This window comes from Rhea pennata, chromosome 2 (assembly GCF_028389875.1).
Source record: "Rhea pennata isolate bPtePen1 chromosome 2, bPtePen1.pri, whole genome shotgun sequence".
Lineage (NCBI taxonomy): Eukaryota > Metazoa > Chordata > Aves > Rheiformes > Rheidae > Rhea > Rhea pennata.
The window spans coordinates 155,076,602-155,094,197 of record NC_084664.1 but is presented as its reverse complement, the minus strand read 5'-3'; the positions used below and the strand labels follow the sequence as shown (position 1 = coordinate 155,094,197).

At 37.2% G+C, this 17,596-nt stretch overlaps 1 protein-coding gene across 2 annotated transcripts in view; it reads left to right on the top strand.

Annotated features, from left to right (window-relative positions):
* ADCY8 (adenylate cyclase 8) overlaps positions 1–17,596 on the top strand; it is a 121,441-nt gene that overhangs the window by 24,767 nt on the left and 79,078 nt on the right. For both annotated transcript variants that reach the window (XM_062568424.1, XM_062568425.1), the window contains exon 2: positions 4,317–4,466. In XM_062568424.1, coding sequence (XP_062424408.1) covers positions 4,317–4,466 — 150 coding nt within the window. The remainder of the gene's footprint in view (positions 1–4,316; positions 4,467–17,596) is intronic.

Below are 17,596 nucleotides of genomic sequence, written 5' to 3'. Positions count from 1 at the left end.
ATATATTCTTTATCTTTTTTTTTTTTTTTTTTTTTTTTTTCCTTCAGATCAGCCCCAGCAACATTTGGGGGCTCTCTCTTTTTTTTTTCTTTTTCTTTTTCTTTTTCTTTCTTTTTCTTTTTCTTTTTCTTTTTCTTTTTCTTTTTTTTTTCTTTTTCTTTTTCTTTTTCTTTTTCTTTTTCTTTTTTCTTTGTTTTTTTCTTTTTTCCTGCATATCAGGACAAAATTACCTGCTGAAGAGGTTAATAACAGGGTAGATTGTGCAGAAAACATTAGATTATTTGTGTGCAGTTGGGGTAATAATACAGACACTGCTCTCCTCCTTCTCTACTGTGGTTTCCAAATCAATATTGCTACAACTGGTTGAACTGTTCTAGTTGAAGGTGATTTGTGTCAATCACTCCTCATTTAGGTTTAGTGAACAACTGACAATCATCTTTCCAATCTGTTGGATGTGAGAAATATTTCTAACTGTTCATTTATATTTTTCCTCAGGTTATGGAGGAAATCAGGCAATATACACTCCTTAAGTATCTATTACTGGTAGGTCTCAGAAAGCACTGAATTAGGGGGCTCTTCAGCTCTCCTTAAGGTTTTACACTCCCTGACTGGACAATTGCATCTTTTCAAAGAAGAAATGCAACAGAATGCAACATCCTTCAGTGAGGATTTTTGAAGTTTCAAAACTTTTTGCAATTGCAAACTGTTGTCTAACTCACTCCCAGCTCTTCATAAACTCCCTATGAAGGGCAAACTGAATTCGGTGGGTTTTATTGCAGAAATGCCTACAAATTGCTGTTATGATTTGCCCAGCTCTGCTCTCAAGAACCTGTACTCCCTCACCTGTATCCCACTGAATTTCATGCTCTGTAGCTGTGATTCACCTACCACTTAGCAACACACTTTTTGAGATACTTCACAGGCTTTCCAATCAATTCTCCTTTCCCTATTCTCTCACTCCATCATACTGTACCTACTGTGCCTACTTTGATTAATACTTCTTCCTTGCCAGTGTATCTGGTGCTTCCCCCCCCACTTTTTTTTCCTTTTTCTTGTCTGAGATCCTGTGGTTCCCAAATCTACTCAAAATGTTATCTTGTTGTTAGCTGCCTTGGTAAAGTGCTTTTGATACAGGATATGACAAACAATTATATATATATATATATATATATATAAAAGAATAGATTTGAATCAGTGTGTACTGTTGAATTTAAACTTATCTTTCTTGTCTGACCTGCTTCCTCTTCTTTTATTGCCTTTGTTTTTCATATCAACTTTACAAAGTGCCCCAGGGTGCTTTCATGAAGGACATTTTATAAATGTAAATTTGATTTGACAGATGATTTCTCTGTGAAATAAGCTTTTAATTACCTCCTGTGAGAAATACGGGAAACAGAAATTTGGGGTAAAAATTTTAACAGCTACTTCTAGATACATGCATAATCTTGTCAACCTTCCTTCTTGTCATACCTTCCTTTAGCTCTTTTCATCCTATGATGTGATTATGTGCCAGCTGCAGGTTCAGTGGGGACGGTGCTGGTTCTGTCACACTGATGTTCCCAAGCAGCATGGTGATAAGCACCTTCTGTTTGCGTTTTCACAGTATCCAAGAAGTAGATCTCCCAGAGCCCTTTTTAACATCGAATTATATCATTCATGGCTTTTTAAGATCACTTGCTGTCCCTGCTACAGCAGCCTATTTGAGTGCTGTGCAAGGTACAAACAGACTAAAGGGCTAATAAATGCTGTGAAAAGATATTCTTTTTTTTCTCCCTATACTTCAGCTGTCCTCCTGTATGAGCACTGGTTATCTTTGGATCATCAGTCAAAAAGATATGAAACTGTGCACATCTTATGAAATCACAACCTGCCTTGGCTTGTGGCCTTTATACGCAGTAGAAAGTCCTGCAAGACTTCTGGAATCGGCCACAGTAAGCTGCAGAAGAAAGGAGCGGCAAATGAGAGACTCAAGTCTTATGTGTCTTTTTGCTTGTTTGTTTAGTTAAAAAGAGCCACAGATTAATATCCTTGCCAGGTACAGCATTTTACTCTTTAGACTGGCTTAAATCAGGCTACTTTGTTCAAGGAAAGCAGATTCTGCCTCCAACTGAGTAAACTGTCATTTTACCTGTAGCAAGTTTTCCATAATTCCCTTTGTCTAAACTGAATTATGCACTCATGAAATCTAATTGAAGGCCAAATTCTACTGCATTGCTCTAAGGAGATCTGCTGAAGTGAGTGGCACTAGATCAGAGCATTAGCAGAGAAGGGTATAAACTGAGCTTGTGTGGAACTTCAACTAAATTTGCACACAAACAAGAGTATCGTGCCACTGCTTCTGGGAAAAATGTTGATTTCTCCAGCCACCTACAGCCAATTTCATCTGTCCTACTGCACTGCATAATTCCGAACTGGTGTTTTGTCATGTCAGCTTGTGCTTTGGCATCAGCTAAAAATGAATTTATTTAATTTGGTCAATAATAATTGAGTAACTTGGCATCTTGGTATCTTGAGATCTTCTGGGGAGCCAGAAAAGTGTTATCTCATGGGCTAAACAATTATGTTGTCAATTTTATTGTGGAGCAAAAGTGGAAGGAGGTTTCTCTGGGACACAGTTTCCAGCAGAACAGAGCAAGGTAGAAGGGAAGTAAGAAAGAAAGGAAGAAGCAATGAAGAGAGAGATGGATTGATGCCCAAACACAGTGAAACTAATTAGTGCAGAATTCTTCCAGTTCACAAATAAAAGGCTGAGGAAGGGTATTCTATAAGTCGATAAAACCATGACTGCTGAGAGGAAGATGAACGGGGAATGATTAGTCACTGTTTCTCTTATTATAAGCATGAGGGGGCACTCAAATAAATGATTAGGCAGTGATTTAAAGCAAACAAAAGGAAATATTGTTATCACAAAGTACCTAATGAAATCTTTGTCATTGAATGCCATAGGGACCAAAGGTGTAATTAACTTGAAAAAGGTATCAGAGATAGGATCTTGAATGAGGGAGACGTTCTGAAGGTATTAACCAGGGTGCTATAGACAATAGCTGTCAGAGCCTGGATAGTCCTGCTGCGCAGGTGGTGCTGACACACAGGATAACACAGCCTGCTTCAAGGGTGGTCCATCGCTGGGAATGAGGTCCTGAAATGCAGGGTGCCTTCAGTGAGCCACCTTGCTTGAACTGTTGCTGTGACTGCTTCATGGCAGGGAGATGGCTGGCTGCAGTTTTTTGATTTGTAGTGGGTTGCTGCAGCTTCTTTAGCTGATATAAGAGCCAGAGCAGTTTATTCCTAAAACATACTGCATTTGAGGAATTTTAATGACTTGTGGACCTACTTTCCACTCTCCCCCTTTCCAAAGGCTGACTGAAACTGGAACTGAGAGGAGCTCACCCAAACTTGTAACCACTGGCAGAGATGATGGGGGCTGGATAAAGGTGCTGAGAGTGCAGATCCGTGCTGTGCCCATGGTTCACACAAATATTACACATTTCTTACTTTGTTTCCCAAACAGTCTTCATTTCAGTAGTGCTCATGTGCTCTACCTCACAAGCATACAAAGCACAAAGAGGTATTTATGAAACACAAATAAGCCGCTGGAATTCATGCTGCCCAAGGGTCCCTTGCTCTTTGGCTCTTTTAAGGTCATAAGTCAAAGGGAAAAGCTGTGTTGCACCTTCTACATGGAAAGGAGAGCGTATCTTGAAACTCTTACGCAGGCATCAGTGAAGAAAGATGTCTGTTTACACAAGCACTGGCTATGTAAGCATTTGATTATCCTTTCAGCTTCTCCTGCTGAATAGTTCAGGATTCAGAAGCTTGTGCTTTGACATCAGCTAAAAAAGAATTTATTTAATTTGTTCAATAATAATAGAATAAGTATTCTCACCGATATTAATTCTTAGCTAATTGATACTCTTTATTTTCCTTAATATGGCTTTCTTCTCAAACTAAGCCATGAAACAAATCACAAAGTTGCTTTTACAGAAGAGCCAGTGCACAAACAAATTGTTAATTAAGTTTGTAATCATTCCTGACTAATCATTGCTGTGAGTCAGTTCTTGGAAACATCATTTGTGGTTCAGCTACAGTTTAATGCCCCCAAATACTGCATATTTCTTCCTCAAGGCAGAGAGAATTTTATATGTTTGATGCCTTTAATTAACATCCAAGAGATTCTTTCATGCAAACTTTCCCAACTATTTAGTTTTACAGCCTATACGATTGCAGAGCAGTCATTCTCTCTCTCATGCCTTATTTCTCAGACAGATATATTTGCCTCTGCTGTCTGACCAAATCCTGTTTGTTGTTCCTTGCAGATAGCGGCTCAGGCAGCGTTATTTATGTGTATGAACACCGCAGGAATCTTCATTAGCTACCTATCAGACCGAGCACAACGTCAAGCCTTCCTGGAGACCAGAAGATGTGTAGAAGCCAGACTGAGGCTAGAGACAGAAAACCAGCGACAGGTACCAGGAGAAACACTCCTATTTTAGTGTTAACCAGAACTGATAATTTGCCAAGAGCAGGACTTCTGCTCATCTGTAACCTCGCTGTCTCTGATGCAATGACACTGGATTTGTACAGGTTAAGCGAACTGCACGTGGTTGTTTTGCTGGTGTGCATTGATCTGATATGATAGCTCAGAGATTTTCGTTGGGAAAGAGGGTGGATGGACAATGCCTCTTCATTGTCTTTTCCCATACAAGAACAAGGAGATATCAAATGAAGCTGACAGGTTTCTAAAAAATAGCTTTTTAAACAAAGTACGGTTAAACTGTGAAATGCCTTGTTTTGGAGGGCTGTGGATGCTAAGATGAGTGAAAACTAAGAAAATTAATGGAAGATAACTTGATCTAGGTAGATAAAATACTTACTTAAACATTTCCTTTGTCTGAGAGATGAATTTCTGGAGCTGTGAGGACTCTGCGGGGATGTATCACTATTTCCTTTCTCCGTTCTTGAACTCTGCCCTAAAAATCTCCTTTTGGCCACTGTCAGACATAGCATACTGAGCTAGGTGGACATTTGACCTGAACTTGTATGGTTGTTCCTATGTACATCATCTTTTCAATGCAAAAGAATCATCAAACAAGAGAAAGTTTGTCACTTATTATAATAGTAGTACCAAGGCAGCAGAAATGAGATTTAACCCAAATTACCTATATATTGCATAGTCATTGAAATGTAAACCAGGACAATATTCTCCTTCTGCTATTTTAAAAGTTGCACTGAGATCAAAACACAGCCTATACATATGTTATACTGCTATTTTATTCTGAAATGGACTTAGTGATTTATTTTGCCCTGTTGTATATGCAGTTGCATTGCTTTTTGTTAGTATTTTGTTCACTTCTTGAAAGCCGTGCCATTATAAGGACATGTAGGAAGATGTCACGCTCTAGTCTTTACACAAGAACTGAAGAACCAGCTGTGCTGAGTAATGCAAGTTATCCAGGCCAGAACTTATCTCCAACCGGCGTCGGCTGGGGAGGCTTTGGAGAAAAAATTGATGTTATCTAGGATTCTCAGTTTTCATCTTAATTGTAGGAACTCATTTGTCTGGTTTTTTTTTTGTTTGTTTGTTTGTTTGTTTTTTGATTTGTTTGTTTGTTTGTTTTGGGTTTTTTTGTAGATTTCTCTTCCATGAGTTTGTCTAGATCTTTTTCTTTTTTTTTTCTTTTTTTAATTTTAGCTTTCTGTAAGCTTCTACTTGGATTAATGTTTTCTGGAGTACTTCATAAAAATCATCATAAAACACTAACAGAAGACTCCCTTATTTCAGATGATTCTGAGCATTTTCCATTAGAATTATTTTCTTTTCTTTTAGAAAATAAAGTTTCTACAAAGATTTTTTTTATTTTTGGAGAAATTCAATTTTGCTGAAATTTTATTTCATTAGCAAAATGAAGACAAAGCACTCCCTTTTGAACTGTTTTCTTCTGTTGCTGTTGTTGTTTCCCAGCATGAGGCAAAGTAGAATCTGAAGTATTTCATTTCTAATCAGTTGGTCTGGAGCTCTATATTTTGTCTTGACCCAGCACCTTGCAAGACATCGGTGCTATGTTATCCCCAGAGAGCAGAAGTTGCTGCAAAGTTACCCCACTACAGCTGACATTTGCCTGTAACCAACCAATGTGGTGCATCACAAGCATCTTATGATTGGAAAAGCATAAGGGAAAATGAATTCTGGTCAGGGAAAATGACCACAGGAGAAAATATAAACCTTAGAACCACACATGAAATAGCTCTTATAAAACTCAATTTAATGTAAAACTTACTTACCCAAATTTTAGGAACAAAATATTCTGACGTATTTCTCATCAAATTTTTTGGAACTCTATTATTACACAGACACACACAGACACACACACACACACAAACATATATGTAATATATGTATATATTTCAACTTTCCATTCTGATTTGAAGCAACAACAATAGCAAAAAGTTGTGATACTGGAATATCTTGAGGAATAGAAATTATTTCTCTGTTATTCTGCCCCTTCAATTCTGAAACAGTGTTCTTTTAAGTAATTTCTAAGCATATATTCTGTAAGAAGACTGGCAATGTCATATTTTGGATGGTTTCTTCTTTTGAACAGCTTGAATTTGCTTACTGGATCAGTATCCTCAGGCAACAATCCAAAGACTGCTAGCATTTTTCTACCCTGAAGACATATGTATTTCATGATACAGGGAATTTTTAGCTGAAAGTAAAAATTATACACTTTGTAATGTATATTACATTTTAAAAAATCATGACTAAATGCTGATGAACTTTAGTAAGTTCATTCTTTAACTTTCAAGAAAATAGCTCTGACATATAAAGTTAAAAAGAAAGAAAGAGAGAGAGAGAGAGAAGAAAAAAAAGTATGCATGCCAATAGTTGCGCTGTTGTTTCTGAAATTTTCTAAAATATGGACGTGGAGCTAAAAATATGCAAAGTAAATAGAGGAAGACTTCTTAGAGTAATTCTTCCAGATAACAATTCCAGGAGTCCCAATGTAATCTTAATGTTTCATAGTCAAAAAAATACCAAACAGAAGATGCAAACAAAATTTTGCCTCCTTATCCAGTAGCTGCAGGAGCTTTGCCAAAGAAACATAACTGCTAGACTAACTAGACACCTAAAATTTAAGGTCATTTTCATTCTGGAGTATATACAGCAGTGAAATAATAGGGAAAAGTATCCATTCAATTTCATTTCTAAGTGACTATATTCTTTACTATTTGACATACTATTTTACTCTTCTGTACTATTTGACATACATATTAAGAAATAACTAATTGTTGTATCAGTATGTCCTTGGAAGATGTTCTCAAAATTGCCCAGCAAATTTTCCATAACAAGAAACTTTTGCCTTAATACAGCTGCAAATCTTAATCTTTTACGATTTTAAAGGTTATATAAATACTGTTCATTACTGTGCATTACTAAGACTAAGAAAATAAGTTTCTGAGCTGTCAAAATGACTCTTCCAATTTCTCCATATTCCCTATATTTACCTTCTGTAATCTCCTATTCTTCTAACAGCTATTAATGTTATTTCTATCATTATTTGGTACTGTGTAATGCCTATGAAAGCTGGTCATGGAAAATCATCCAATGATGAGCCAAGCATTTCATAAGCTATATTTTAGAGACAGGAAGGAGACACACTCAGACACGTGGAACTGCGCAAGCAAATGGTAATACTGATAAGTAAAGACCTGTTTATGTTTCAGAGACTTTTTACAAATCCCTAAATGAGTACTTGCACATTTTCTGTAACACAAATTATCATCATTTACTATATCAGTTTTTGTCTTATGATGGAAAGCAAGAGATGGCGTTCTGTGTTTCTTGATAAATTTTGTATAGACAAGCTGCTATTTTTGCAGTAAAAGCAGTTTCATTCATTCATTTGCCTTTATCCTTTCTGTAGAGTGCAATAGAAACTCAGCGTGAAACCACAAAAATCATAGTTTTTCCCACTCTATTTTGGGCGATGTTTTCTTTTTTTGGTGCTATTCTAAACTGAAATATGGACAGCTAGATGTGAGAGTTTGTTTTCTAGATGTTGTTATTCCCTACATCCTACGTTCTCTTTCTTCTTGGGGAAATTTGGGGATTTAAGGGTTCCTTGTTCTATTTCAGTGCTTTTGTGGAGTTTTACAGCTTGACATGCAATACCACTTTGCTCTGAGAAAATGTTTATATGCCATGTTATGGTTTCAGTCTCAGAACTGTAAATCTCATTTTACACCATAGGTCCATTCTCCAATTAGAAACAAGCTAGAGAAGGTAGCTCAGCCAAGATAATGTGTCATAAAGTCCCAGTTTACTAGTTATTGGCCAAATCATTAATTCAAATATTTTCTAATGAAATGTAATTACCTGCTTGTGCCTAAGTTATAGTTATTTCAAATAACCAAAAAATTATATACATAAAATATTCTCCAGTTTTGTTTTGGCCATCTAATGGTAACCTATAAACAAAGGATATATTATTACAAAGTTCTCAGTTTTCTTATATCCATCTAGTTCCAATGACATCACCAATTTTCACAAGCTGTTTGAAGTTTTGGGTCAATATTTTGATTTGATATCTTTGCATTACAAGGAGGCTTACAGCCAGCGCAGTGCTTTGCTAATAAGCACTTCAAAGACACAGTCTTTTGTTTCACCTTGATTTCGCTGTAAGGGCACAGCAGATAATTCTACTTTCACTATATCTGTGCAATCAAAATGGAAAGCATAACTTACTTTCTTAATTATCTACTGCAAGACTTTCAAAAAACAATGAATATGTCATTTGTCTCATTGTGAAAATGCCATGTAATTGCCCTCGGTGAAGAACAGGAACCTGTATTACGTTTAATTTTCATTTCAATTTCTCTTTATACAGAGTCACCATCTTTCAAATTAATGATGTAATAAATCCACACATATATTGAAGTGATGTCTATATCTTTGCTGCCCTTACCTACTCTTTCCCAAGTAATTCATCTTCACTTGAAATTTGCCTAATATTTTAAACTTTCAAGTATTACCACTTAGTTATAAAAAAATCCCTCAGATAACTTTTTCACTTTGCCCCTCTCTCCACCATCCACACATATATCAAATTATGCACGTCTGAAAACAATTATTGCGTAAGGAGGTTAACACAAAATTTCTTATGACTGAAACTGAAAATAGAGACTGAAAACTACTGGGAAAGGAAGATCACAAAAGTTAAAGTGTTAACTAATTTAAAAAATCTATCCAGCACTTACTCCTAACACTAGAAGTTTTGTAATAAGACCTCAAAATTACAAGACTGCTATTTGTAGAAATAGAGCCTACACTTTTATTTTTTGTGCATTAGCCCTCTAGATCCGTAATGAGACTAAAAAAGCCCAGACCAAGAAATAGGGAAATAAGGTTGATTTAAGTTGTTAAACAGCACATCCTACTAGCAGGAATTATCTTTGGATTGGACTAGTGTTTCAAAAAATAACATAAAACCTCTCTGAAATATTTTATTTGCATTATTTCTGGTAGATTTGGAGCATGTGATGGTACTTTATGAAATAAGGATCTTCTCAGCAGTTGTTTGAGATGACAGGTGAAAACAGTGTTGATTTATGTGACGCTTACATTCATCCTCTTGTGAAGTGCTTGCTCTTGTTCTCACAAGAAGCAGCTGGTTCTACATCATTCATGAAAGGAAAACTCCCTCCCTACTGCACAGAGTGCTCACCAACGAGCTGCACTGCCACCGTTGTGCTGGGCTGTAGAGAAGGACTAAGACTCAAATCAGAAAGAAATAATCTGGTTTTTAACCTTGTAAAGCAGAATAAATAAAATTATTCTGTTTTTAATTAGCGTCCTGTTACTGCAGGCTCAGTGAATTTTACCTGGTGCTAAAAGGTAGAAAAGCCACAATACATTGATATCTATTTTTAGCTGTAGTTCTGATATCCCTCTTCCAATCCTTAGCAAGCAAACCCCTCCTTCTGCAGAAATTTTCTCAAATTCCACCAAGAAATATTTCTCTCAGATAGATATAAATCTTCATCTCAGTATCCTCCCAAGCTTTATGAATGATTTCAGGGAAAAGGAGTAATTAAGACAGAAAGTAGCTGGAGAAATAACCACTATCTGCCTCTTGTCCTGACAGAATTAGCCAGGTGAAAAAGTACAGGCTGGGGTCATACTTGATCCACTGAGCTTCCCAGACATTTCTACCCAAGGCAGGGCGAAGACAAGAATCCGCAGGCAGGATCCTGGGATTGATCAGATTTGTGGGGAAATAAGAAAAATCCCTTCTTCATTAAGTGATCTGATGAGAAGAGTCATCTTTGAGAACACCCCAGTAGACATTTCCTGCCTTGGACATCCCGCCACCGGTTTTACTGTCCACCTCCGTTCCAGCTGATCTAACTGATCTCTTTCTCATAAGGGAGTCAATCTGATCCAAGTAAAGCTCATTTTGAAAGCTAGAACAGTTTGGTTATTATTCCATTTGTTTTCCACAGTGGGTTTGAACTCACCAGCCCCAGAGGACCACTGGTCCAGGTGAGCAGGGGGTTGGCTTGTTTCTCAATATGACCATGCTTTCTATTTTTCCGGTGTTGGTACTAAGTTTCTAGAAGGCAAAGACATTCCTTTGTCTTAAGAACAGCATCTGCTGCTAGCAAATTTAGTGTCTCCTGTCTTTTATCTAGGGAACAGCTGTAATCTTGTCTTAATCTCTTTTTCCATTAGGAAACTGTTCTGGATGACCATTCGTTTCCCTTCTACCCCTGCTTCCACGGGATTTTTTCACACTTTCCCATGCAACAATCTCTATTTCTCATAGATTTAAGAAGCTCTCTACACACTGATGAACTCTGCATGTATTTTTAAAGAAGCTTACATACTGTGTAGGTTTTATCTAGCTCTTACAAATCTAAATTTTAATCAACCATCAGTACTTTGCATCCTTTAAAGTAATAGCAGATTGGGATGGGATTGGAAAGGACATTTTAAGAGGGTTAACCATTATAAAGACATCATTTTTATATTGGTGCTAAGGATATGAAAATCCCTCTAAATTGGTATGAGGATAAAGTTCAGATCTGGCTTAAAAATGAGTAATCTGAGGTTTAGAGATCCCATAACCTTTATTTTTCATGTCAGAAGTAGTTCAAACTCCTTACTAAATAAAAATTTATTTTTAAAGGGTAGGCAATAACCTGACCAATTAAAATTTGTTTGTAATATCCAGTTAGAGATTACGTTTTAATCAGATTTTTTTCTAAAGAAAACTTAAATTTTAATTGGATGAATTCTGTGGTAAGGATTCCTTTGTGGAAGAAAAGTTTTACACTCTTGTTCTCCCGGATGTAAGGGGCAGGCAGTTCAGCCTTCTCAACCTGTTGAATGTGGGATGCCCGGAAAGGTTTATTGCTCTCGAGACTTTCTCTCGTAGCAGTGTCCTCTTCTGAGGAATCACAACTTCATCAGAAATTTGGTCTCAAAATTACTCGTCTGATACTTAAAAGATCATGCTGAAAGTATGTTGTTCATCCAGCAACCTAAGGAATGGATGATTCTGGAAATATTGTATTGTTTTTCACAATCCACAGCCATATTGAAAGGTTGACCTCTCTTCCATAAATCTGTTGACATGCTTCTCCTCCTTCTTGGAAACAACTATACAATATTTATATGCATATATTTATTCTATGTTTCTGTGGATATCAGGGAACACATCACAGAAAGAGTATATGTATTTTCTAGATCTTCTAGTCTCAAAACGCCCCGTCTGCTCTTCTCCACTTGCAGCAGAAAAAATAACATTTTACATGTCAGATTTTAGGTGCAGTTCCTTCTGTTTCTATTTGACTACACTTTAGAGTGCACTGCACTGCACTAATGATGGTATTTGCTTCTTATCCTCAAAATATAGCCTATATCTCTTGCTTTCAAGTAGAAACATAGGGTGAAGTATGAAACATCCTCTACCTTCTCTCCCACTCCTTGTAAATCCAGAGTGGTAAATGGACTCAAATGGAGTAATGCTGATTTACAGTTAGTGCTACAGAAATGAGAATCAGATCCTGAATTGCACTTTATACAGGGAAAAAATAACTCTAAAGAGTGTCAGACAGCAAACTGCGCTTCCTGTCCCTAGTATACATCTTTTGGATTCACTAGCGATAAAGCGAGCCAGCCATCGGGTTCATTAGTGACAAAGCTGGCCTCCTGAAAATCCATGTGGTTTCGTCATCTTTAAAACAAGTTGTTCAAGTGCTGTGCTGGTCAATAGTGAACAGGACAGATTGCTCACCGATCAGAACCCAGTGGCCTGTGTCTCCTGTGTTCTCAGCTCATTGCTAGAGAGAGGTGTCTAATAAAAACAACAACAACAATAATAATAATAAAGCCATTATCACAGCTGCCCCTGACCAACTACCATTGCTGATTGTCTCAGGAAAGAGGACAAGGGTGAAATGAATAAGGGGAATGAAGCAGTTTCAGCTCTTTACAGCAATGAGACATTTCCATCTCCTGGTCTGCATTACAGTCGTCTCTGCATAAGTAGAGAACTCCAGGCTCTGAATTCATCAGTCTAGTACCTTTCCTGAGCTCTAAATATACTTAACCATTTTAAGGTAATTTTTCTCTCCTGTTCAGTATCAGTACTTTATATTAACTTTCCATAGCACCCTGAAATGACTGCGGGAGGACTCTTTCAAAAGTCCTGTTAGGCATCACAATTAATAGAGAATATGTGGTCCAGATAATGGTTTTTAATTATCTATGAACAGTAGCCATAGACAGAATTCAGCCAGAGGCAAGTCATTGATGACATTTCTAAGATAATTTAAGGTAACGCATAAATTTTAGATCAAATTTTTTAAATAGATTGTTTCTCCCAGTCTCAGTATCTATCTAAACAAGCCTATTAAAAAGGATTTGATTTTCAGAAAATGACCATTACTTCACCTCCCACCTCCAGAAATCTTGCAGAGGAAGTTTTGTCCAGCTTGTGCTATTTGAGATTGGAGTCTCAGAAGTCTATGAAAAGGTAGATTCTTTGTTTTGACTAGGTTAGATGACCTACTAGATTTTTCCTCTCTCTGATCAGTGATGATTTAGTCACATAAAGCTGCAAAATAAATGGCGTGCAAGCTTCCTTTCTGCTACTTTCCATTTCATTATCATCTGCAATAACTGGTAATATTGTTGAAGTTGCCTAATAATGTCTAAAATAGCAAATAAAGTAACAAAATGAGAAAAGAAGTATCTAAATGAGTATAAACAGTGCAGAAGGATTACATGAAGATTGAACAGCAACAGAGTCAAAACAATCCAAGAACAGTGAAAGTGTACTGAGGCATAGAACAAAAGACATAAAGTCTGATCTTCAAGAACAAAATTGACTTGTAGAAACTGTTTTAATTTCCCTTACTTTTAACCTTTTTTACCTTTAACCTCCCTTACTATTTATATAAAATAAAGAACGGTTTAAGATTAACGCCTTTATGGTATCAATCTGTAGTATATTTTTCTATCATCTATCTTTCTCCTGCTTCTAGGGTATGACTTTGTCCTTCCTATCCACACTAACTGAATTTATGGAAGTCAATATACTACAAGACAGTACAGTACTTCTGGTTTAGCTGATCCTCATATTTCCACACAAATGTTTTTCTTCTGGATAATTTTCTTCTCTACAATCACCTAACAGATCATCAGATTTAGAAGAAAGAAATACAAAATTACATAAAATTTGCCTTAAATATATCTAATGGATTACTACTACCTGTCTGACAGTATTGCTTGTAAGCATGATTTTTCATATCAACAAGACAAGGTAGTAATATAGATTATTTTTGAATTTTGAATGCCTTTGCTAGATGGTTGACTTTCACAATGGGTTATAAGTCTATTATAATCTTCATTCAGGAAGTAAAAGATCCTGCATCTGGATCCAGAGAGTCTGGGGCTTGTGCACACTGCTTGTAGTCCGTAAAGACACATGCTAAGTGCTAGAACCCCATACTGAACTCGAGACCTGTAGGGTGCTAGTGTCTAAGCAAAAAGAGAGCTCAAATGACAAAGCATTACCAGGAAACAGCTTTATTATACAAGATTAATCTCTCTTTTAGGGACCGGGAGTAAATAATTTCATAAATAATTTTGTAAATATTTTATGGAGGAATACTATTTTTCAATTAAAAGATACACACAGCAGCAGTAAAAAGTATTTTGCCAAAAAAATCCCTCAACAGGAAGGGTCATTTCCACCATGTCGCAGCATGTTACAGGATGAGCTAAGTATTCAGGAAGCCAAAATGATAGTGGGAAGATATTAAAATACAAACTGGCAGCCCTGGAATCAGACTTTTGCTGCTCAGAAAGCTCATGGCAAGCAGGCATTAAGATGACAATATTTTTACACATAGTTGGCTAGTGAGAAAGGTGTCTCCTTTGACACCTGGCAATAGATTGCTAATCATCAAACCCTGCCAGAATTTTATGATGGGGCTTTGGATATTTGAATCTTCAAACCATTGCTCACCCTAGCAAAGGAAACAAACAGCAGTACCTTACAGTCCTTCCCTTCCGCACATGCTACATATATCACCTCGTGCTGTTCTGGGCCACAATACTGAGGACACGATGGGAAGGAAGTATTCTTCCTATAAGAAAAAGAATGTGTAAGAAACTATTTACTTCCTACATTACCACAAACCTTACTTCTTACATTGCTACAAACCTTATAACACCTCTTAATAACTAATTAGACACTATTATAAAAAGAGGTGATTCTTAAAAAAACAAGTTATCTATTTGAAGGAGACCCTGAATTGCCATGTTTCATAGTCAATAGCTAAAGGAAAAGAGACTCCAAATCCTCCTCTGCTATCTGGCCTTGTTTGTCTTTGAGCACTGCAGATGCCAAAGTGGAGTATGCAGCCAAAGACAGGATACGTGGGAATAATAACTGCCTGAATCCAAATAAAAGAAAGTTGATATGGCCCATATCGCATATTACAGCAGTAAGCAGTAAAAGCTGACAGTCAACCTCATAACCTTGCACGTCTGAACATATTAGTTATTGCAGTTCCTTCCGTATTCTGTTAATTACTTGCTACTGTCTCCACAGACGAGAGAAAGAACAGATGCAAATAGACTGTCCATTGTGCATTGAGAATGAAGGAATTTCTATTCGGAGCTGTTCATCATAATGAAAGGTGCTAATTCCCATTTTCTGGAGTGGCATCTACAATAATTACATATATTCTGAACATTATCACTTTTTCATTAGAAAACAATACCATTTTTATCTACTTTCCTTAAATGTAAAAAAAAGGTTCGTATGCTCCAAAAAAGCTTAAACATTGCTCTGAATAACCCTTTTCTCATGCTATTGAGATCAGTACCTAAGACAATATAGCTTCAATGATATTAATTATAAACTTTGATAAAGCCAAGCTTGACAGTTCTGGCAAAGCAATTCATAAAAATCAATATGGAAAGTGCGGAACAGTTTCTCTAGATTCTCTGTCAACCTAAACATTTTGGGGGTATGTCTGCTCCATTTTTTAAGAACTCTCTTGAAAATAGCTATAAGCAACTCATGTTCCCCGATCCAACCCCTTCCTCCTACAGAGCTATCTCCTAAAAGACATTGAAGATATTTATGTGTTTACCAATCTGGGAATACGTATACAGGAGGAAGAACAAAACCCCAAAAGAACTGTCAAACAAGAGGGGCTTTTCACCCCTGGGTGAAGCCAACCCTGAAAAAGACATTGAGAAACAAACTAAAATCCTGTGGTAGCGCAGATAGCATTGGTGGCGTTTTGCTGTTTGTCCTGGACAGTCTGATGGGGGCTAGTGCAGAGAGAGAACACAGGCGGCAAACCCTGCTGAGGTGAAGCCCTCACACGTTCTGCAGTGAAACCTCGGGGAGGCTGACCTTCCTCTTGGCAACTTCCTGCAGGCCCCCATGTTGTTTGTTGACGTTTTGTGTTTGTCTGGAATTTGCTCTCTTTGATCAGCTCCAACAGAAAGGTCTCCTGTTTAATTTTTACTCACAAGACTGAGATTTCATGTACTAGTTAATTGAGTCTTCTCAAAAATTATCCAAAGGTTATTATTTACCCATCAGGGAGCCATCCCACTTTGCTGTGAATGTGCCCAGCTACCTTTGTGCCATAGTAAGTACAGTTGAAACCCCCTGATTTCAGTACAAGATGTAGACGTCAGTGTCTGCAGACCACAGAGAAGTTGTTCCACAAATAACAACTATTGCAGATGCTTAAAGCAAGAAGCGGGCATTAGAGAAAGTGTAATGTTACAATCTTGAGGCTTTAAAATAGACTATGTACAACTCATGAAGTTAATTCCCTCTGTGTCTGTTCATTGCTCCTAAATTTTCCCAAAGGAGTAGATATCGAGAGTGAGTGTCACCTCCAGATATAGGCACCTCCTAGATCAGGTCTGCATGTGCTGTACCTCTCTGTGCCCCCACTACAGCTAGATGAGATCTGGTCAATACAGACAAAGGAGCCCAGAGAGACATGCAGAGACAGTAGAGATTTACATCTGATCTGTTGAATGTCTCCGCAGACTCACTGACAGTAATGGGAAATTAGCTACACCTGCATTGTAGACAACAAAATTCAGGTGTCTGAATCTAGACCTGAAACCTACCATTATTTTAGTACTGTTAGTCACTTCAGCTGCTCTTTTTCTTTTATTTAATTATTCTGTGGGTTAAAGGTTCTTTTTTTCCACTTACTTACTTTCAAATCTGCTGACTCCATCTTAAAGATTAGAGCTGACTGGGTTCATGCTGTGAATAGTTAGTGGCACAATAGATCACCATCTCTTTTATAAAATCCCTTTGTTACTATCTCTTATTCTTCTAGGATGATTTTTCTCTTAAATGAATATATCTCTATTCCTTTTCAAACTGCTTACCACTACTGCTGCTTACCTTTGAATTATCTCCAGATAGCCAGTAGCAAGCTTTCAACAAAGACAGATATGTAGATTTCTTCACTCCTCGAGTTCATAACACTTTCTTCTTAGGTCTTTCTCTGAAATGAGAGAACATATTTTTCACTAGTGTCTTTCCCTTCTCCCTGAAAATACCACCTAACAGATACTGACTATAAACTTGATGACTGTTTAATCATGATGACTCGTTAATCATGCAAGTAGCAAGGATTGTCCCCCCCAAAAAATGCAATTTTCTATTTGTGATATGCTACTGCTATTTTGTACATGATCTCCAGACAACTGCATCTTTTTTTGTGGTCCTTGATTTCTAAAGCTGTAAAATAAGAATCATGGGTTTTACCTATGTTAAATGCGAGTTGTGTGGCAAGGATCTTTTATGAAGGGATACAGTGACTCCTTCATATTCTACCATATTCTCAAATAACCAAAGAACAATCTGTACTGCTGGGTTGCAGGCTTGTCATGAAAGGACATCTCCTGGTCCATAGAATACTAGCATTAGCTGTAGGAAAAGAGACAAGGGGCATGATCTACTCTATAATCCAGCTCTCCCTGCCTGATTTGTGGAAGGGACCTGGTTCAGCATCCCCACCAGCCTGGCATGCT